This window comes from Neopsephotus bourkii, unplaced genomic scaffold, assembly GCF_033783945.1.
Source record: "Neopsephotus bourkii isolate Nb327-2 ecotype Australia unplaced genomic scaffold, CSIRO-AGI_Nbou_v1 NB_1016, whole genome shotgun sequence".
Lineage (NCBI taxonomy): Eukaryota > Metazoa > Chordata > Aves > Psittaciformes > Psittacidae > Neopsephotus > Neopsephotus bourkii.
In genome coordinates this window covers 544,253-558,370 of record NW_026901505.1, presented here as the reverse complement: position 1 = coordinate 558,370, position 14,118 = coordinate 544,253, and the positions used below count along the sequence as shown (strand labels likewise).

General features: G+C 46.4%; 1 protein-coding gene across 1 annotated transcript in view; it reads right to left on the bottom strand.

Moving 5' to 3' along the window:
- Positions 1-14,118, bottom strand: part of FAT2 (FAT atypical cadherin 2) — a 56,937-nt gene that overhangs the window by 32,012 nt on the left and 10,807 nt on the right. Inside the window, exons 2-6 of the mRNA XM_061360063.1 lie at positions 9,525-12,810; positions 8,820-9,134; positions 1,974-2,035; positions 854-1,165; positions 23-233 (exon numbers count right to left, since the gene is read on the bottom strand). Coding sequence (XP_061216047.1) covers positions 23-233; positions 854-1,165; positions 1,974-2,035; positions 8,820-9,134; positions 9,525-12,789 — 4,165 coding nt within the window. The 5' untranslated portion in view covers positions 12,790-12,810. The remainder of the gene's footprint in view (positions 1-22; positions 234-853; positions 1,166-1,973; positions 2,036-8,819; positions 9,135-9,524; positions 12,811-14,118) is intronic.

The following is a 14,118-nucleotide window of genomic DNA, read 5'->3' as shown; positions in this document are numbered from 1 at the left end:
TGGTTTCATTTCTGTGTCTCACCTGTGATATTAAACCACACTTGGCTGGGGCCCATTTCAATGCTGATCACTCCCACCATATGGTTTACAGGATCAGTTTCCATCACGGCAAAGTTAAAATGGGGTTCATCGAAAGCTAGGGGCTCCGAGGAAGGGCCGGGCCGGGCAACCCAGCTGATGTGAAGCCGCACATGGGAGGACAGTGGTGGGCTGCCGCCGTCTGTTGCCTTGACCTGCCGGGAAATGCACATGCAGTCAGGATTTAGCCCATAGGAAGCTGCTTCTCCCACCCACCAGGAGTTTCAGATCTGAGCGTGGCCAAAACCCCACAAAACACATCCGGACCCAGTGGCTCATGCCCTGGCTGATTCCAAGGTAGAGCCATGCAACCAAATTCCTCTTGATCATCAAGCAGAGCTGCCAAGCTCAATCCACAGCAGAGACCTGGATCACAAGTCTTGCTACAAGGACCCACAGAGTGTGGGAGGGCTTTAAACCTGTATCCAAGCCCCATGGCCTGATCAGGCTGCCAAATGGAGGCAGCACTGAAACCCAAAGACAGTTCAGGTCTAGGTCAACATCCATAGGGGATCATGGATCATTGTGCTCATCTCTGAGTAGGCTGGACAGTTAATTTTAAGCTTATCTTCCATTCTTAATAGCTTCTTACTTTCTGTATTTCACACAACTCCCTCCTAGTTTCTTTCTCTGTAACCCAAGTCTCTAAGCTCTCCTCCCACTGCTGCATTTTCTCCATCTCTTTCCTTTTGTAGTCTCTGTTTCTCCAGCCTTTCCTCTCCCTCTCCACCCATTTCTTCCCAGTGTGTCTCTCCCTGTTTCCCCCTCCTCTCACCGTGAGTATGTTGTATTCAGAGGCAGGGAAAGCTTTCCTGGAGGACACCATGCCAGTTGTGGGGTTGATGGTGAATATCCCTTCCTCCTCCTCCTCGATGGTGTAGGTGATCTGGCTGTTCTGGCCCTGGTCACGGTCGGAAGCAATCAGCCTGTACACCGGCAGTGGTGTCTCTGAGGCATCTCTCTCGGGGAGCTGCACCATGAAGAGCTTGTGGGGGAAACTGGGAGGGCTGTCATTGGCATCCAGGACTTGTATCACGACTCTGCTGGTGGACTTCAGGGCTGGCTCGCCATTGTCAGATACAGCAACCTGCCAGCAAGGAAAGGAATTAGGTGACAGAGCTCTTTGTCATTACCTAGGACACGAGCAGCCTTCACCCTGATGGGCAATGACTAAGGGGTTTTGTGTGGATCTGCGTTTGTACTGCAACATTTTCAGAGCCATTGCTCCTCTCTATAGGGTGAAATCTGATGGCTGTGGCTGGCATCAAGGCTTGTGCATACACAGGGAGATGTGAATGCAGGGGTCCTGCTTGCAGTTGCTCTGGGCAGTGGGTCAGATCGGTCACTAGGGGTCACATAGCTGAAAACGTGTACAGCAATGGCTTGGCAAGTTATCACCCATCCTTAATTCGCTGTGCCTGTTGCATTGCACAGAGAAATATATTATCCTCAATCATCCTGATAGACTGAAACATCTCAAGATGCCCCTAATGTAAAAGTGCACATCTTGAAGTAGTGAAAGATGGAGGTTGGTAATACAGAGCTACACAGCATTATCTGATACAATGAGATAAATGAGGGTGGATTTCTCTGGCTTGCTCTTTCCCCATTAACTTATTATCTGTCCTGCTAGAGGACAATTCCAATCCTCTTCCTGCATTCCCACAGCTTCCAGAACAGGCCTTTTGCTCCAGTCTTCAGTAAGGAAATAATAAACCCCGCAGTACTGCTGCAGCTGTCTCTTAGGGCAACACACACCATTTAATTAAGTTTCCCAGCAGTTGGGAGCTGATGGGATGAGATTCTTTCTCTGTGCTCCAACTTGCAAGGAAAGCTCTTTGAGGACTTAATACACTTGTAGGTAAATAAAGCTAATTACAATCATCATTACCCACCTCTAGGATATGTTCAGCCTTGTATTCTCGATCCAGCTGCCGTGAAGTTGTAGAAATCAGACCTGCCAACAAAGAAACCCTTTGAGCTCCAAGAGTCAGCGTCCGAGGAAAGCCAGGGCTCATCAAATCCCTGCATGCCCCACATCAGCCTGCCCGCCTGTCCTGGTCCAGGCTCACTCTGTGATCAGAGGAGAAAGACAGATACCCCCAGAGGGCAGGTTGTCCACTTCCAGCATGAATCCCTATGTGGAGGCCCTCCTTTGATTACAGACACCACAGAGGACAGAGGACACCTACAAGGTGCCTGCATCAGTTGAGGCTTGTCAAGGCATTTGGTGAGAAAGGCTGCAGGAGTGTGAAAACAAACCTTTTCTTATGCCTCTAAGTAAGAAACATTCAGCAGGCACTGGCACAACTTTGGCCTCTCAACAAGTCTCGACTCCTATTTTCCCTCTGTTGAACCTTGCTCTTTGTAGTTTATGGTGTTTTGACAAAAGCTTGTTTTCTGTCTAGGGAAATACCCTCTATTCTACTGCTAGAACAAATTCATTCAGGCTAAAAATAAGGCACACAGTCAGTAATAATGCTGGTATATTATCTAAGCCTTGCTGAGAGACAGGATGAATCCTCTAACAGCTGCAAGATTGTGAGGGATTTCTGAAAATACACATTAGTTTAACCACGGGGAATAGGTTGGATGCAGGAGGCAGAAACTGTGACTATAATAAGCTAGAGTTTAGGCAGAATCACTGTAATTGCCTCTTTTTGGCCTGTCAATGTCTAAGCTGAGTAAATGGAAGGGTGGAAAGGATGGAGCTGAGGCTCGTTTCCATGTCTGGTTTGATAATAGTCCTTATCAAGTGCTTTGACTCTTCCCCTCTGGGGAAAAGCAGCTCTGGACCATTTTCACAACTGCTTTACAAACGATGGAAATCTTATATATAATGCATGATTTTCTGACAGTCAAGGCTGACACCTGTGAGTGTTTCTATCTGTTCTCTGCATCTCCTGCTCCCAATGGTTGCTGTTATTGTGGTGTTTATTCCTCACAAAGGGAAGTCCTGCTTCCTCATACAAACAAGAGGCAGGGTGAATTTTACTGACCACCACCAGCAATGACAGAGGCTCTGGGAAAACCTTTGCATGGGGGCAGTGCTGTTAGCACGCGCACTTGTGCATCCTGGGACTTGTAAATCAGAGTTGCATGAACCCATCTTAACTCTTATTTCTGGTCCAAAGCCATAAAGTTTTAATTAATAGCATTGCTTCAGTTTTACCATACTTTGGCGTGTTGCTGTCTGAGCATGATAGGCAGGGGAAAACTTCAAATGGCTGCAGGAAACATTGGGCAGCTGAAGGAGGGAGCAAGGAGCAGCTGCTTGGAACAAGACTATTGTTAACCGTTTCCACTTGTTCTCTGGGATTATTCTTATTTGGCACTGACCTCTGCACTAAACACTTATTTGATGCCTTTACAATCATAAATCAACACCCTTTAATGTGTTATAACAAGATAATTTGAAAGACTCTGTTTGCATGTATGTCATAGGGTTTTTTTCTTCTCCCTTATCTTCCTTCTGACATCTTGGCAGATGAAGAGGACTTGGCCATGGCCTGAGAGCACACTGGCTGGGTAGCTTTTATACCTCTCCTGGGCTCACTGGGGGCTGTAGGGCTCCCATAGCACCAAACATCTTGATATTCATGGCAACGCTCTCAAAGAAGGAATTGCAGTAGTGGTTTGCTGAGATCTCTGATGCTGCTGCCCACATTGCTGATAGTTTGGGTAGGATAGGGGAGCAAAGCCTAAAATTCCAGCTACCTTCTGGGGGGTCATAATTTTGGCCTACCAAGCCCATAGGACACATAGCTAGGTATTCCCAACAAAGCCACCCAACACCTGCATTCACACTGGGGATATTTCTGGTCTTACTGGATTGCAAAATTCAGTTGCAACAGACTAATAGTAACTAAACCAAGTTTGCACTTGGTTTCTGCGCGCCAGCTGATAGAAAGTAACTTAAACCACTCTAAAGTGATTATTTGGATTTGCCTGGCCACACCTTGAAATCCTTTAATGACCTAATGATAAAAAATGAAAGAAAACAGGATTGTAGCTGAGCTTTCTAGAGCTGGAGAAGAATGACTGTGGTGAAGGGAGGTAAATGGACATTAATGGCTGTCTTCAGTGTCTGTGTCACTGAAGATGCTCAGGTCTTCTGGGGAGTATGAGCTGACTCTACTCCCTATCATAGATCCCATATCCCAGTTAGGAGCCTTTCCAGATGGCATTTCTGGGTTTAGCTTCATATCTGTTGAGCCACAAGTGAAAGGGTTGGCTTCTCCTCCTGACCCCTGGCAAACCCTCTCTGTCCCTTCCCCTGTGTCTAGTCGCAGCTCCCAGTTCCCCTCTCCAGAGCCAGTTACTGCTCTGCCTTGAGACCAGAAAGCTCTTGTGGTTAACAGTTAATCACTGTAATTCCAGTACGGAGCCGTGGTGCTGCACGGCTGCCAAGATGCACAAACTGGCAGCAGTGTTCACATGGCAGCCGAGCACCCTGAGATGGGGAGACGGGGATCGGACGTGGTGCTCGAGAGAAGCCAGCTGGAGTTAATGCTGCTTCGATATACACCCTGTGAAGCCAGAGGGCTAGAATGGGAAACTGTTATTAACGGACAACTGCCGTAAGCTTTCATGGCCTAGGGAAACAGTTCCTTGGTTCTTTCTGGTGCCCCTTACAAGGACCTGGGAAAAGCACATTTAGTTTTTAACTAGAGTGTTTTGTGTGTGCATGTGTGTGAGTTATCAGTACATCCTCTGCCCCTCTGGAAAACACCAGCCATCCCATCCCATGGAACCTGTGATCAAGTGTGTGTCCTTTGTGTTCTTGTATATGGCCTTGAAGGTTTCTGCTGAATCCTATAGAGACTGAACAAAACCATCAAAGGTCCTAATTGCACTTGGCCAATTAGCCAAGCTCTGCATTCACCTGAAGGTCCAGAAACCTTCTGTTGCTTGCGTACAGACAGGCACAAACTCTGGTCTGGCAGCCTATCTGCACACAGCAATGGGAAAGGATTGTCTGCAATCCTCCCGCTTGCTGCCTGGAAAGGGGAGAGAGGAAAGCTGGTCGTGTTGGAACAGGAGCAGCAGAATTAACAGTGCATTGTTGTCAGGGAACAAAAAAATAATAATAACTTCTGCTGGCAAGAGGAGGGCTGGGGTGGAGGTTGCTGGCCCCCTGCCCTCGCTGCGGGGAGGAAAATCTAAGATAGTTAAAATAGCCAGAATCAGGTTTGCAGGCGCTGGGGCTTTCACAGGAGCCTGAGAAGGGAAGAGGTTATTCTCCTGAAATCCTCCTTCTGCTGTCTCACTGTTGTTTCCATTTCGACTTCTCTTTTCTTCCCTTACTACTTCCCCTCTTGTTCTGACCCTGCTTTGCACTACTGCATGATCAGCTAGAGCCTGTGGTACGCTGGCAGTGAAACGACCCCTCAGACTTATAGAGCAGGCTGTGCCTGGATGTCCTTCCATGCAGAGAAATGCAGGGAACAGTCATCCTGGGGAACCCCAAGGACACTGACACAGCAGAGAAGCACCAGAAGAACAAGCACTAGATAAGGTCTGGAGATGAATAGTCCCAAGGTAAAAGGATTCTCCAAGCAGCCTTTCAGAGGGATGAATGGCTTCATCCTGGCTCCTCCTGCCACAGCCTCACAATTCTTATCCATCCTGTCTCCACTGGAATCCCCCTTCACATCAGAGACTGCAAATCCTGTGCAAAACAAGCTGAAAACCTTTCAAGCAAAAGAATACCCTAAACTCTGCTATCTGCCCATCTCTCCATGTATCTACCTATCTCTCTGTCTCCCACAAACACTGCTCTGCACCAGCTGCCAGGCAGGGCTGGAGAGATTCCATTGCCGATGGCAGAAGGCTTTCATCTCACTGCGCAGTTTTATTCCCTCTTCTTATTATCCTTTCATTTATTTTCCCTCTTTTTCTCCACCCTCTTTAAGGAACTGAGAGCTGGAAGAGCTTGGAGCCCTTCTGTGGTAGTTCAGGGATGCTGGAGGAGCCAAGCCCTGATGAAGGACAGTTATCACAGCCATCCATGTCTACCCTGCAAGGTCTCAGGAGGAGAAGTCAAGGGGCCTTGCTGGTTATGTCTCCGCTGGCCCATCCACCCCTTTGTTGTGAGATAATGGCTTAGACACAGAACAAGCTGGCTCCAGGATCAGAAATACGTTACTTGCAATAGTGTGGCACTGTGCCCTGAATAATTATCCAGGGCTATTCGGCGGGGTTATTCTGGGTGTAGACGTGCCTGTTGTAACAGTAAATCAGGACCTTAATTCCTATTAGCGCACAGAATGAGAACAAGCTTCCTCCTCCTCTCCCCCTGCCAGGAGTGCCCTGCCTAGGAAAGACTTGGAATGACCTCTGGCCCTCCTGTGCTCTGGCTTATTTGAGTGCCAGTGTGACTTATTTGTCCTTTGATCGTGGTGTGGTACAGAAGAAGAGGAGAGGTCTTGATCACAGCCTTTTCTGCCTTCAGGAGCCTTCCTTCTGACCTGGGTGCTGAAGGAACTCCTGCCATATGCAGAGTATCCTGTCCTTTGCTCACATTGTGTGACCAAGAGCAGCAGCCTCTGCTCTGCAGTTTCCTCTTGAAACCTCAAGTTTTATCACTGAATAATGGGACAGAGATTCAGCTTCATCGCAGATAAGCAGCTCTGCCTCCTCGCAATCTTTTTGCTGTCATAGGATTTGGGATTGACCACAGGAAGAGTATTGGCAATCTGGATCATATAGATCTCTGGCATTTCAAGAACTGAAATGTCTCTGGGTCTTTTTGTGATCCTTTCCTCTAGGTAGTGAAAAAAGAGACACATTTATTGCATTCGAAAAACGAAGGTCATATCCCAGCTAAAACTACAGTAAAAGATCAGTGATGTAGTAGCACTGCAGTGCTCAAATACTTGCAATGTTTTCTCTCTTCTCTCGTTCAAATGTAAGTCATTCGATTTGCACTGCACTGAGATAACCCTGTTTTGAGTACAAGACTGCACTGATGTGAATGACTGTGAACTGAAAGTCCGGCAGTTCATCTTCCAATGCTGCAGTACCAGGATGACCCCAAAGATTACATTTTTGTTCTACTTAGTTTATGCCAATGTTTGCAGGTAATTATTTGTTCTTTTGGGTGACATGCAAGTAAAACAATGGATAACTGACTCCTCATCAGGCTTGGAAGCAGGTCCTTAAACAACCTCCAAGCGGAGGGTTTAGAGACCTCCAGCAACTGTCCAAGAGATAAGATCAGCTCATGGGACTGACAAACTTATCACTCTTCACATGCAAATTGCTTGCTGTAAAGAGAGATGGATAGGAGATAATTCATGAGAGAGCTGTTTTTTGTCTAAAATGGGAACGAAAGTGTTGGCTTAGAGGTGAAGTGTCTCATTAGCAAATGTTCAGATTTTGCCAGTATTATTTATTTTACAGTAAAACAGGACAGCTTTGGAGTGTGGCTTTGTAGGGCTGCATTCACATTGGGGTGAAAGGCCTAGAACATAGAGAGGGCTGAATTTCCTGCAGGGTGCCTGGGTGCAAGCTGGAGCCCAGCAAATGAGGGCAGCTAGCTGCCCTCATAGCTGTTCCTGCTCCACATCCCATTTACAAGTAAGTGGTCTTCTAAAATAGGGCTTCTGAAGGCACCTCTCCATAGGACCTTGCATTTGTGAAAGTTGTCCATGGGGCTGAGTTGTGCATAGTTGTTTGGACTATGTAGGAATGCTGTATGCAAAGCAATTCCCTCACCTGGCTAAAAAGCATCTAACAGTGTAGATCACTACAGCTGGGGGTAGCAGTGGTCACAGATGAGATCTCCAGATTGACTTATATGGTACCATGTAGAGATACCCTATGAATCTCTTGCAACCAAAAGGATGCCTGTTTTTCAGAGTAATAATGGCTTTCTAAACTTCCCCCTGTTTAGGATGTAGAGGACTAGCTGTAGAGGACTGCCAGGGTGACTACACCACAAGTAACACATAATTGAGAATGCACTAGCCTTTTTCAATACATCCAGCTCCTTTCTCATCTGAGAGCAGGCTTCCATCCCGCTGCAGTAGGTGAACTGCTTTTATCATCTACAGGAGATCAAAGTCATGCAATTAATCCTCTCCCATACACAGGCTCTGTGCCCTCCCTTCCTTCTCCAAGGAGCTGATGGCGTGAAGGGCTTGGCATAGCTTTCCTTGCCAGACTGGCCCAATGTCAGCTCTGCTAGGGTAGTTTGAGGAAGCTGTTTACACAAAACATCAGCCGGTTTTTGATGGCTCTGAAAGATCTGCTAATTAATCCTCAGATGAAAGATACAGTCTAGGAAGATGGCACAAGAGGCTTACTACGCTTACTACATTAATAGTGCTGGAGAACGGGTGGAGCCTTTAAATGCAGTGGGATTCATTTTTATTAATCCTGGCTTGGTCTGTCTCTGGAACAGATAGTCACCTCCAGAAGGGTGTTTCTTGGCTCAGGCTTGGCAATAGGGCAGTTGTTTATAAAGGGGAAGATTAAAAGTGACTGCTTGGTTCTGCTTAGGGCTTTGAAAGGAGCACATTTGTGTCATTCTAAAAGCCATCTGGAGGCACATACCATCCCTAAGGTTGAGGGTTTCAATCCTTAGCCTCCCCAGACAGTGTATTTGGATACTGGGACTTTTGCTGTTGAAGGAAGGTGTGACAAAGGCAGCTGTGTGGGCTGTTCATATTGAATATGTAACATCCTCTGGGCACTTGGAAACCTCAAAAACAGATGCTGAGTTGTGTCAGTCTTACCTGTAATGAGGTTAATGGTGAAGAGTCCTTGAGGATTTCCAGTTAGGATGTGAAAAGTCAGTTTCCCCTCTGAGCTAGAGTCTGGATCTAAGGCATCAAGTTGAAGGACTGATGTGTTTGGTGGGGAATTCTCCATTACAGATGCATAGAAGACAGGTCTAGACATCTGAGGTGGGTTGTCATTGGTATCAGTGACCTCAATATAGATTTCAGTCACAGAACTCAGAGGAACTGTTCCCAGGTCAAGAGCTAGCACCGTCAACCAGTAGTGAGATGTTCCTTCTCGGTCGAGTGGTCCTATGGTCCGGATGGTGCCTAGAAAAATGACAGTGCTTGTGAGGGATTTAAGGAACTCAGACCACTTTGTCCTTGATGCCAGACCAGTCTACTTCCCGGTCTGGCACCAACCTTGTATGGCTGTGAGATTGTGTGGAAGAGAGGGGGTTTGCTTGTGTTGAGGGTCATTTGGTACACAAGTGAAAGGGAAGACCTTGGTATTTTGTGGGAAGATAGACACTGATTTTCCATTATTTTAGGGAGACAAACCCTGCTTGCTTCTCCCCAGATACAGGGATGTACATTGTACATCCCTGCACAAGCAAGAAGGATTTGAATGCATAGAACTTTGTCCTGTTGGGTCAAAAAGCCAAACACAGCATGTAGATTAAGCCTTTAAGGTACATCATTAAACTAAGTTGTCATTACCTGTGTCCTTTTCAATGCGGAAGACAGACATGCCAGTGCCCTCTCGGAGGAAATATTGAACTTCTCCATCTTTCCCCTTATCGATATCTTTTGCTGTGACCATCATCACTGATGTGCCCTCAGGGCTGTTCTCCTGCACCCAGCCTTTGAAGACAAAGGAGGCGAAGCGTGGTGGGTGCAAGTTCTCATTGACATCAATGATGTTCACCTCCAGATGGCAGAGGGAAGAGCGAGAGAAGGGCTTTCCACCGTCACTGACCTGCACGGTTAGATTGTAAGAGTTCTTCTTCTCATAGTCCAGCTCCTTCTCCAACCGGAGTGCCCCGGTCAGCTTATCCACATGAAACATCATCTCCTCATCATTAATGAGGCTGTACCTCACCTCTCCCCCAGAACCAGCATCTGGGTCAAAAGCCTCCAGAAACAGGAGAATGGTTCCCACTGGCAGGTCCTCTGGGGCTTTCACACTATTGAGGGCTGGGAGGCATTGCGGGGTGTTGTCATTTACATCCTCCAGAGTCACAGTGAGATCCGTAACAGAGAATAGCTGGTAGCCTGTCTTGGGCTGGTCCCTAGCTTCTATTTTCAGCACATAGCAAGGCCACGATTCTCTGTCCAGGGCACCTGTAACTGTCACTTCCCCAGTGACACTGTTAATGGCAAACTTATCAGTGGGGGTTAGGAGAGAATATTTTACTCTCCCATTGTCATCTGTATCAGCATCTTCTGCTTTCAGTTGAGCTATTGTTGTCCCTGTTGTTACATGTTCTGGTATTGCCACCCAGTAGGCACCTTGTGGGAATTTAGGAGTGTTATCATTGGTATCCAACACATTCACAGCCAAAAGTTTCCAAGATGATTTTTGTGGTGTGCCAAGGTCGTATACAGTAATGTTAAGAATGTAGAAGCTGGTTCGTTCATGATCTAGAGGAGAAAGGACTTGAAGGAGACCGAGTTCCAGGTCAATGGTAAAGCAACTGTCATCATTTCCATCTGAGATTACATAGACCAGTTTACCATTAAAACCAGTATCAGGATCAGTAGCTGAAAGGTCAGCAATGGTTGAGTTGATGGGAACAGTCTCTATGATATCAATAGATCGTGGAAAGCTATCATCAAACTTTGGAGCGTTATGGTTGATAAGGTGCAAGTTCAGAGATGTTTCATCATCCTGCCCATGGCCTTGAGACTGAGACTCAATGGAGTGTATGATAGTTTCTGTCAGCTGTTTCAAGACTCCTGTTTCTTCACACTGCATTTTGACAGGGAGACCTTGGTTGACCACAGTGATATTTACAGATGTTGGCAAAGCATAGTTCTCTCCATCTGTTGCAGTGATTTTCAAAGAGTAGAAAAGTGGCTGTTCAGAAGGAAGATCTTGCAGAGATATTCTAAGGGATATTACTCCAGAGACAGGATTCAGTTCAAAATGCTGTAACTCATTACCAGACTTGATTTCGTATTTGATATGCTGCAGCTCATCACTGTCAATTGCAGAGACTGTGGCCACGGGGTTCCCAATGGGAAAGTCCCGTGGGATGGTGCCACTGCAGCTTGCCTTCTCAAACACTGGAGCATTGTCATTGACATTGCTCAGCATGAGGGATACATACACCTCTGTTTCATGGCGGAAAGGTGAGCCCCAATCTGATGCCCACACTCGCAGATGATACCATCTCTGCATCAACTCATAGTCCATTGACTTGGAGGTGGAAATGATGCCAGAATAGGGGTCAATGACAAAGGGAACTGATTTCTGATTGGCTATGGTATAGGTGACAAAGCCATTATCTCCTCCATCTTCATCTGTAGCCCTTACTGTTAATACACTGGTACCAGGAGGAACATTTTCATCAAAGGCCCCCTGGTACGAAGACTGACTAAAACTTGGAGCATGATTGTTGCAGTCGGTGATGTCAATGAGAACAGACGTGGATGCATGACTATTAACGGTTGTAACTTCAAGTTTAAAATGAGACTGCTCATGGAAGTCCATTGCCCTGACTGTAGTTATCAGTCCAGTGTGAGGATTGATTTTAAAGCTCGTGCTGTCAGGAGTAGGTCTTAAAATATATTTAAGATTTGGGAAGACTGGTGTTATCTTTACCATAACAACTTGGCTTCCAGCTGGGGAAAATTCACTGAGCTGGACCCGGTACACTTCTTTCTCAAACCTGGCAGAGACATACTTGGAGGGAGGTATATGGATAACTCTAATAGGAGAGAACAATGGTGGCTTGCTCTTGTCCTTGGCTTGCAGACTGAGGTTGAAACCAAACGGGTAAAGCAGCCAGTTGATCTCTTTGGTTGACACAATCATGAATTCAGTGCTTCCAAAGTAGGATTTGATGGCTTTGAAATGTCTTCCTGGATCTCCATCCACAAAATCAACTGAATCTACCCCTGCTTCTGAGTCACCACTTTCTACAGACAGAGTGGCATAGACAAAGTCTTCAGCTGAGTCAGGCGGTATCAGTTTCACTGCAGAGATAGAGGGGGGTTTCCTGGCAGATGGTTCCACCTGGATCATGAGACTAGCCAAGTTCCCAAAGCCATTCCCCTCCGTGATCTTTCTCATTCTGTCCACAGCCAAAACCTGCAGGTGGTGCCTGCCTCGATGGGTGCTGTTCAGCCTACCTGTGGTCATAACTGCTCCTGTGGTGGGGTGGACAGTGAATAGGTCAGACTTGGTGTTGAGGGCATAGTAGAACTCAGCATTCTGGCCAGCATCAGCATCAGTGGCACTGAGTGTGCTGACCACTGTTTTCAGAGGAGTGTCTTCTCTTATGGACACTTTGTAGGAGGGGGGTGAAAAGAGAGGTTTCAAGTCATTTCTGTCCAGAATGTGGATCAAGACCTTGGCCCAGGCTTCATAAGCAAAGGTGCCCTCTGTGGCCTTGATTATTAACATATAACTGTCTTTGACCTCCCGGTTTAAAAGTGCTGTGTTGCTGCTCCTGGTTCTTATTCTCAAGAAGCAGAAATCCCCAATCACGTGCTCCTCTGTTTTAAAGAGACCAGTGCTATCTCCAGAGGCTATTCTGTATCTGATGTCCCATTCAGGGTCTGTCTTGTAAATACCCATTTTGACATAGCTCTCCACATAGGTCTTGGGGGCTGAATTCTCATAGATGGTGGCATTGTAGAAGAAGTGGGTGAAGTGCAGAGGGGAAGTCTTGCCTTTCTCACAGCTTGACTTGTGGACCACACAGTGCATCAGGAAAACAGCAAAACTCAGGAAGTACCTCCTGGTGGTGACTTCCATGGTGTGGTGTCTCCTTGGGTCCTGCAAATGTCAAAGGAAGAGCATTGGTAATTTTTATTAAGGGTGGTGTGTTAGACAAAAAGTCCCCATGAGCTGAGCATCACCTCCCTGCTCTCTCTACCCCAACCTTTGCTGATACAGTTGTTAGCTCAGCTCTTCTTCCCTCTATCCCAGTGAGAGATCTGTCCCTGCACATCTCCATGCTTGCTCAGATCCATTCACTTTTTCTCCTTCAGTTTTTACCCTTGTAGAGAGCAAAATGTGAAGAACCATGCAAAATGCTCCGATCAGGCTGATGAACGGTCTCTCCCTCCATTCTGCCTTTTCCCCTGTCAAAGAGCATATTTGAACTCTCCACCCACAATCCAAACCTCATGTCTGTTTTGTTTCTCCATCCTCCCTTCTCCATCTTAACATCCCTCTTCACACAAGTTCTTGCAAAGTATTTTCAAGAGTCAGTATACAAACTGTGATTTGATGTCTCTCCCCATGGCTTGTTTTCCCTTTCCTCTCCCCCTGCTACAGCAATCAGTTCTTCCCCAGCACAGGTGCCCTCCTATGTTGTACAAATTCCTTCTGAATGGCCAGCTTTACAATGTGGCCTTTTTGACAGCTTTAGCTCAGGTCCTAGTCAAGTTATATCCCAGTTACTGTAAAGTTCTTCTAATTCACAGGTCTGACCCCAGCTGCCTCCTCTGTGCTTAAAGAGCACATTTCTAGCAAGACACTTTGACCATGTCACCCTCAGCCATTGAGTAATCTCTTTGGTTCCTCCCTTCTCACGGCAAAGCCCCAGGGTCAGGATTCCTGCAGAGGATCTGCCACCCATGACCACCTGCCACCAGCTCCCTTCTCTGATGTCTCCTGAACATCTGCGGCTCCATGATTTATCTGTCTGAACAAGGTGTATCAAAGAAGGAACTGGGGAGCACCTACGTGATTAACAAGGATGTAACTTTATTAGTGAGCTCAGCAGAGCTTGTTAAAGGATCAAGGCCTGTTCTTTTTAAAATCTAAGTGTGTGCTGCTGTGTGTGCATTTAGGGGTTGAAACCAGGGATAAGCTAAATATAGGTGCATATATTTCCCCTAGATATCCCAGGAGATTTTTATCTAGAACTGTTTCTTCCTCTTTTGAATTTAAATTACATATCAAGTACCTGCCAGTCACTTGGCACATTCCTAATTGAAACAGGGAAGACTTGTTTTTCCAGACACTTTTTCAAGACTCATCTCTTTAAAAGCCAGAACTAGTTCAATTTATAAATCAAGCTGAATGTTAGGGAGAAATTGTTGGAGTCTATCTAACAATATGTGTCATGTTCTCTCA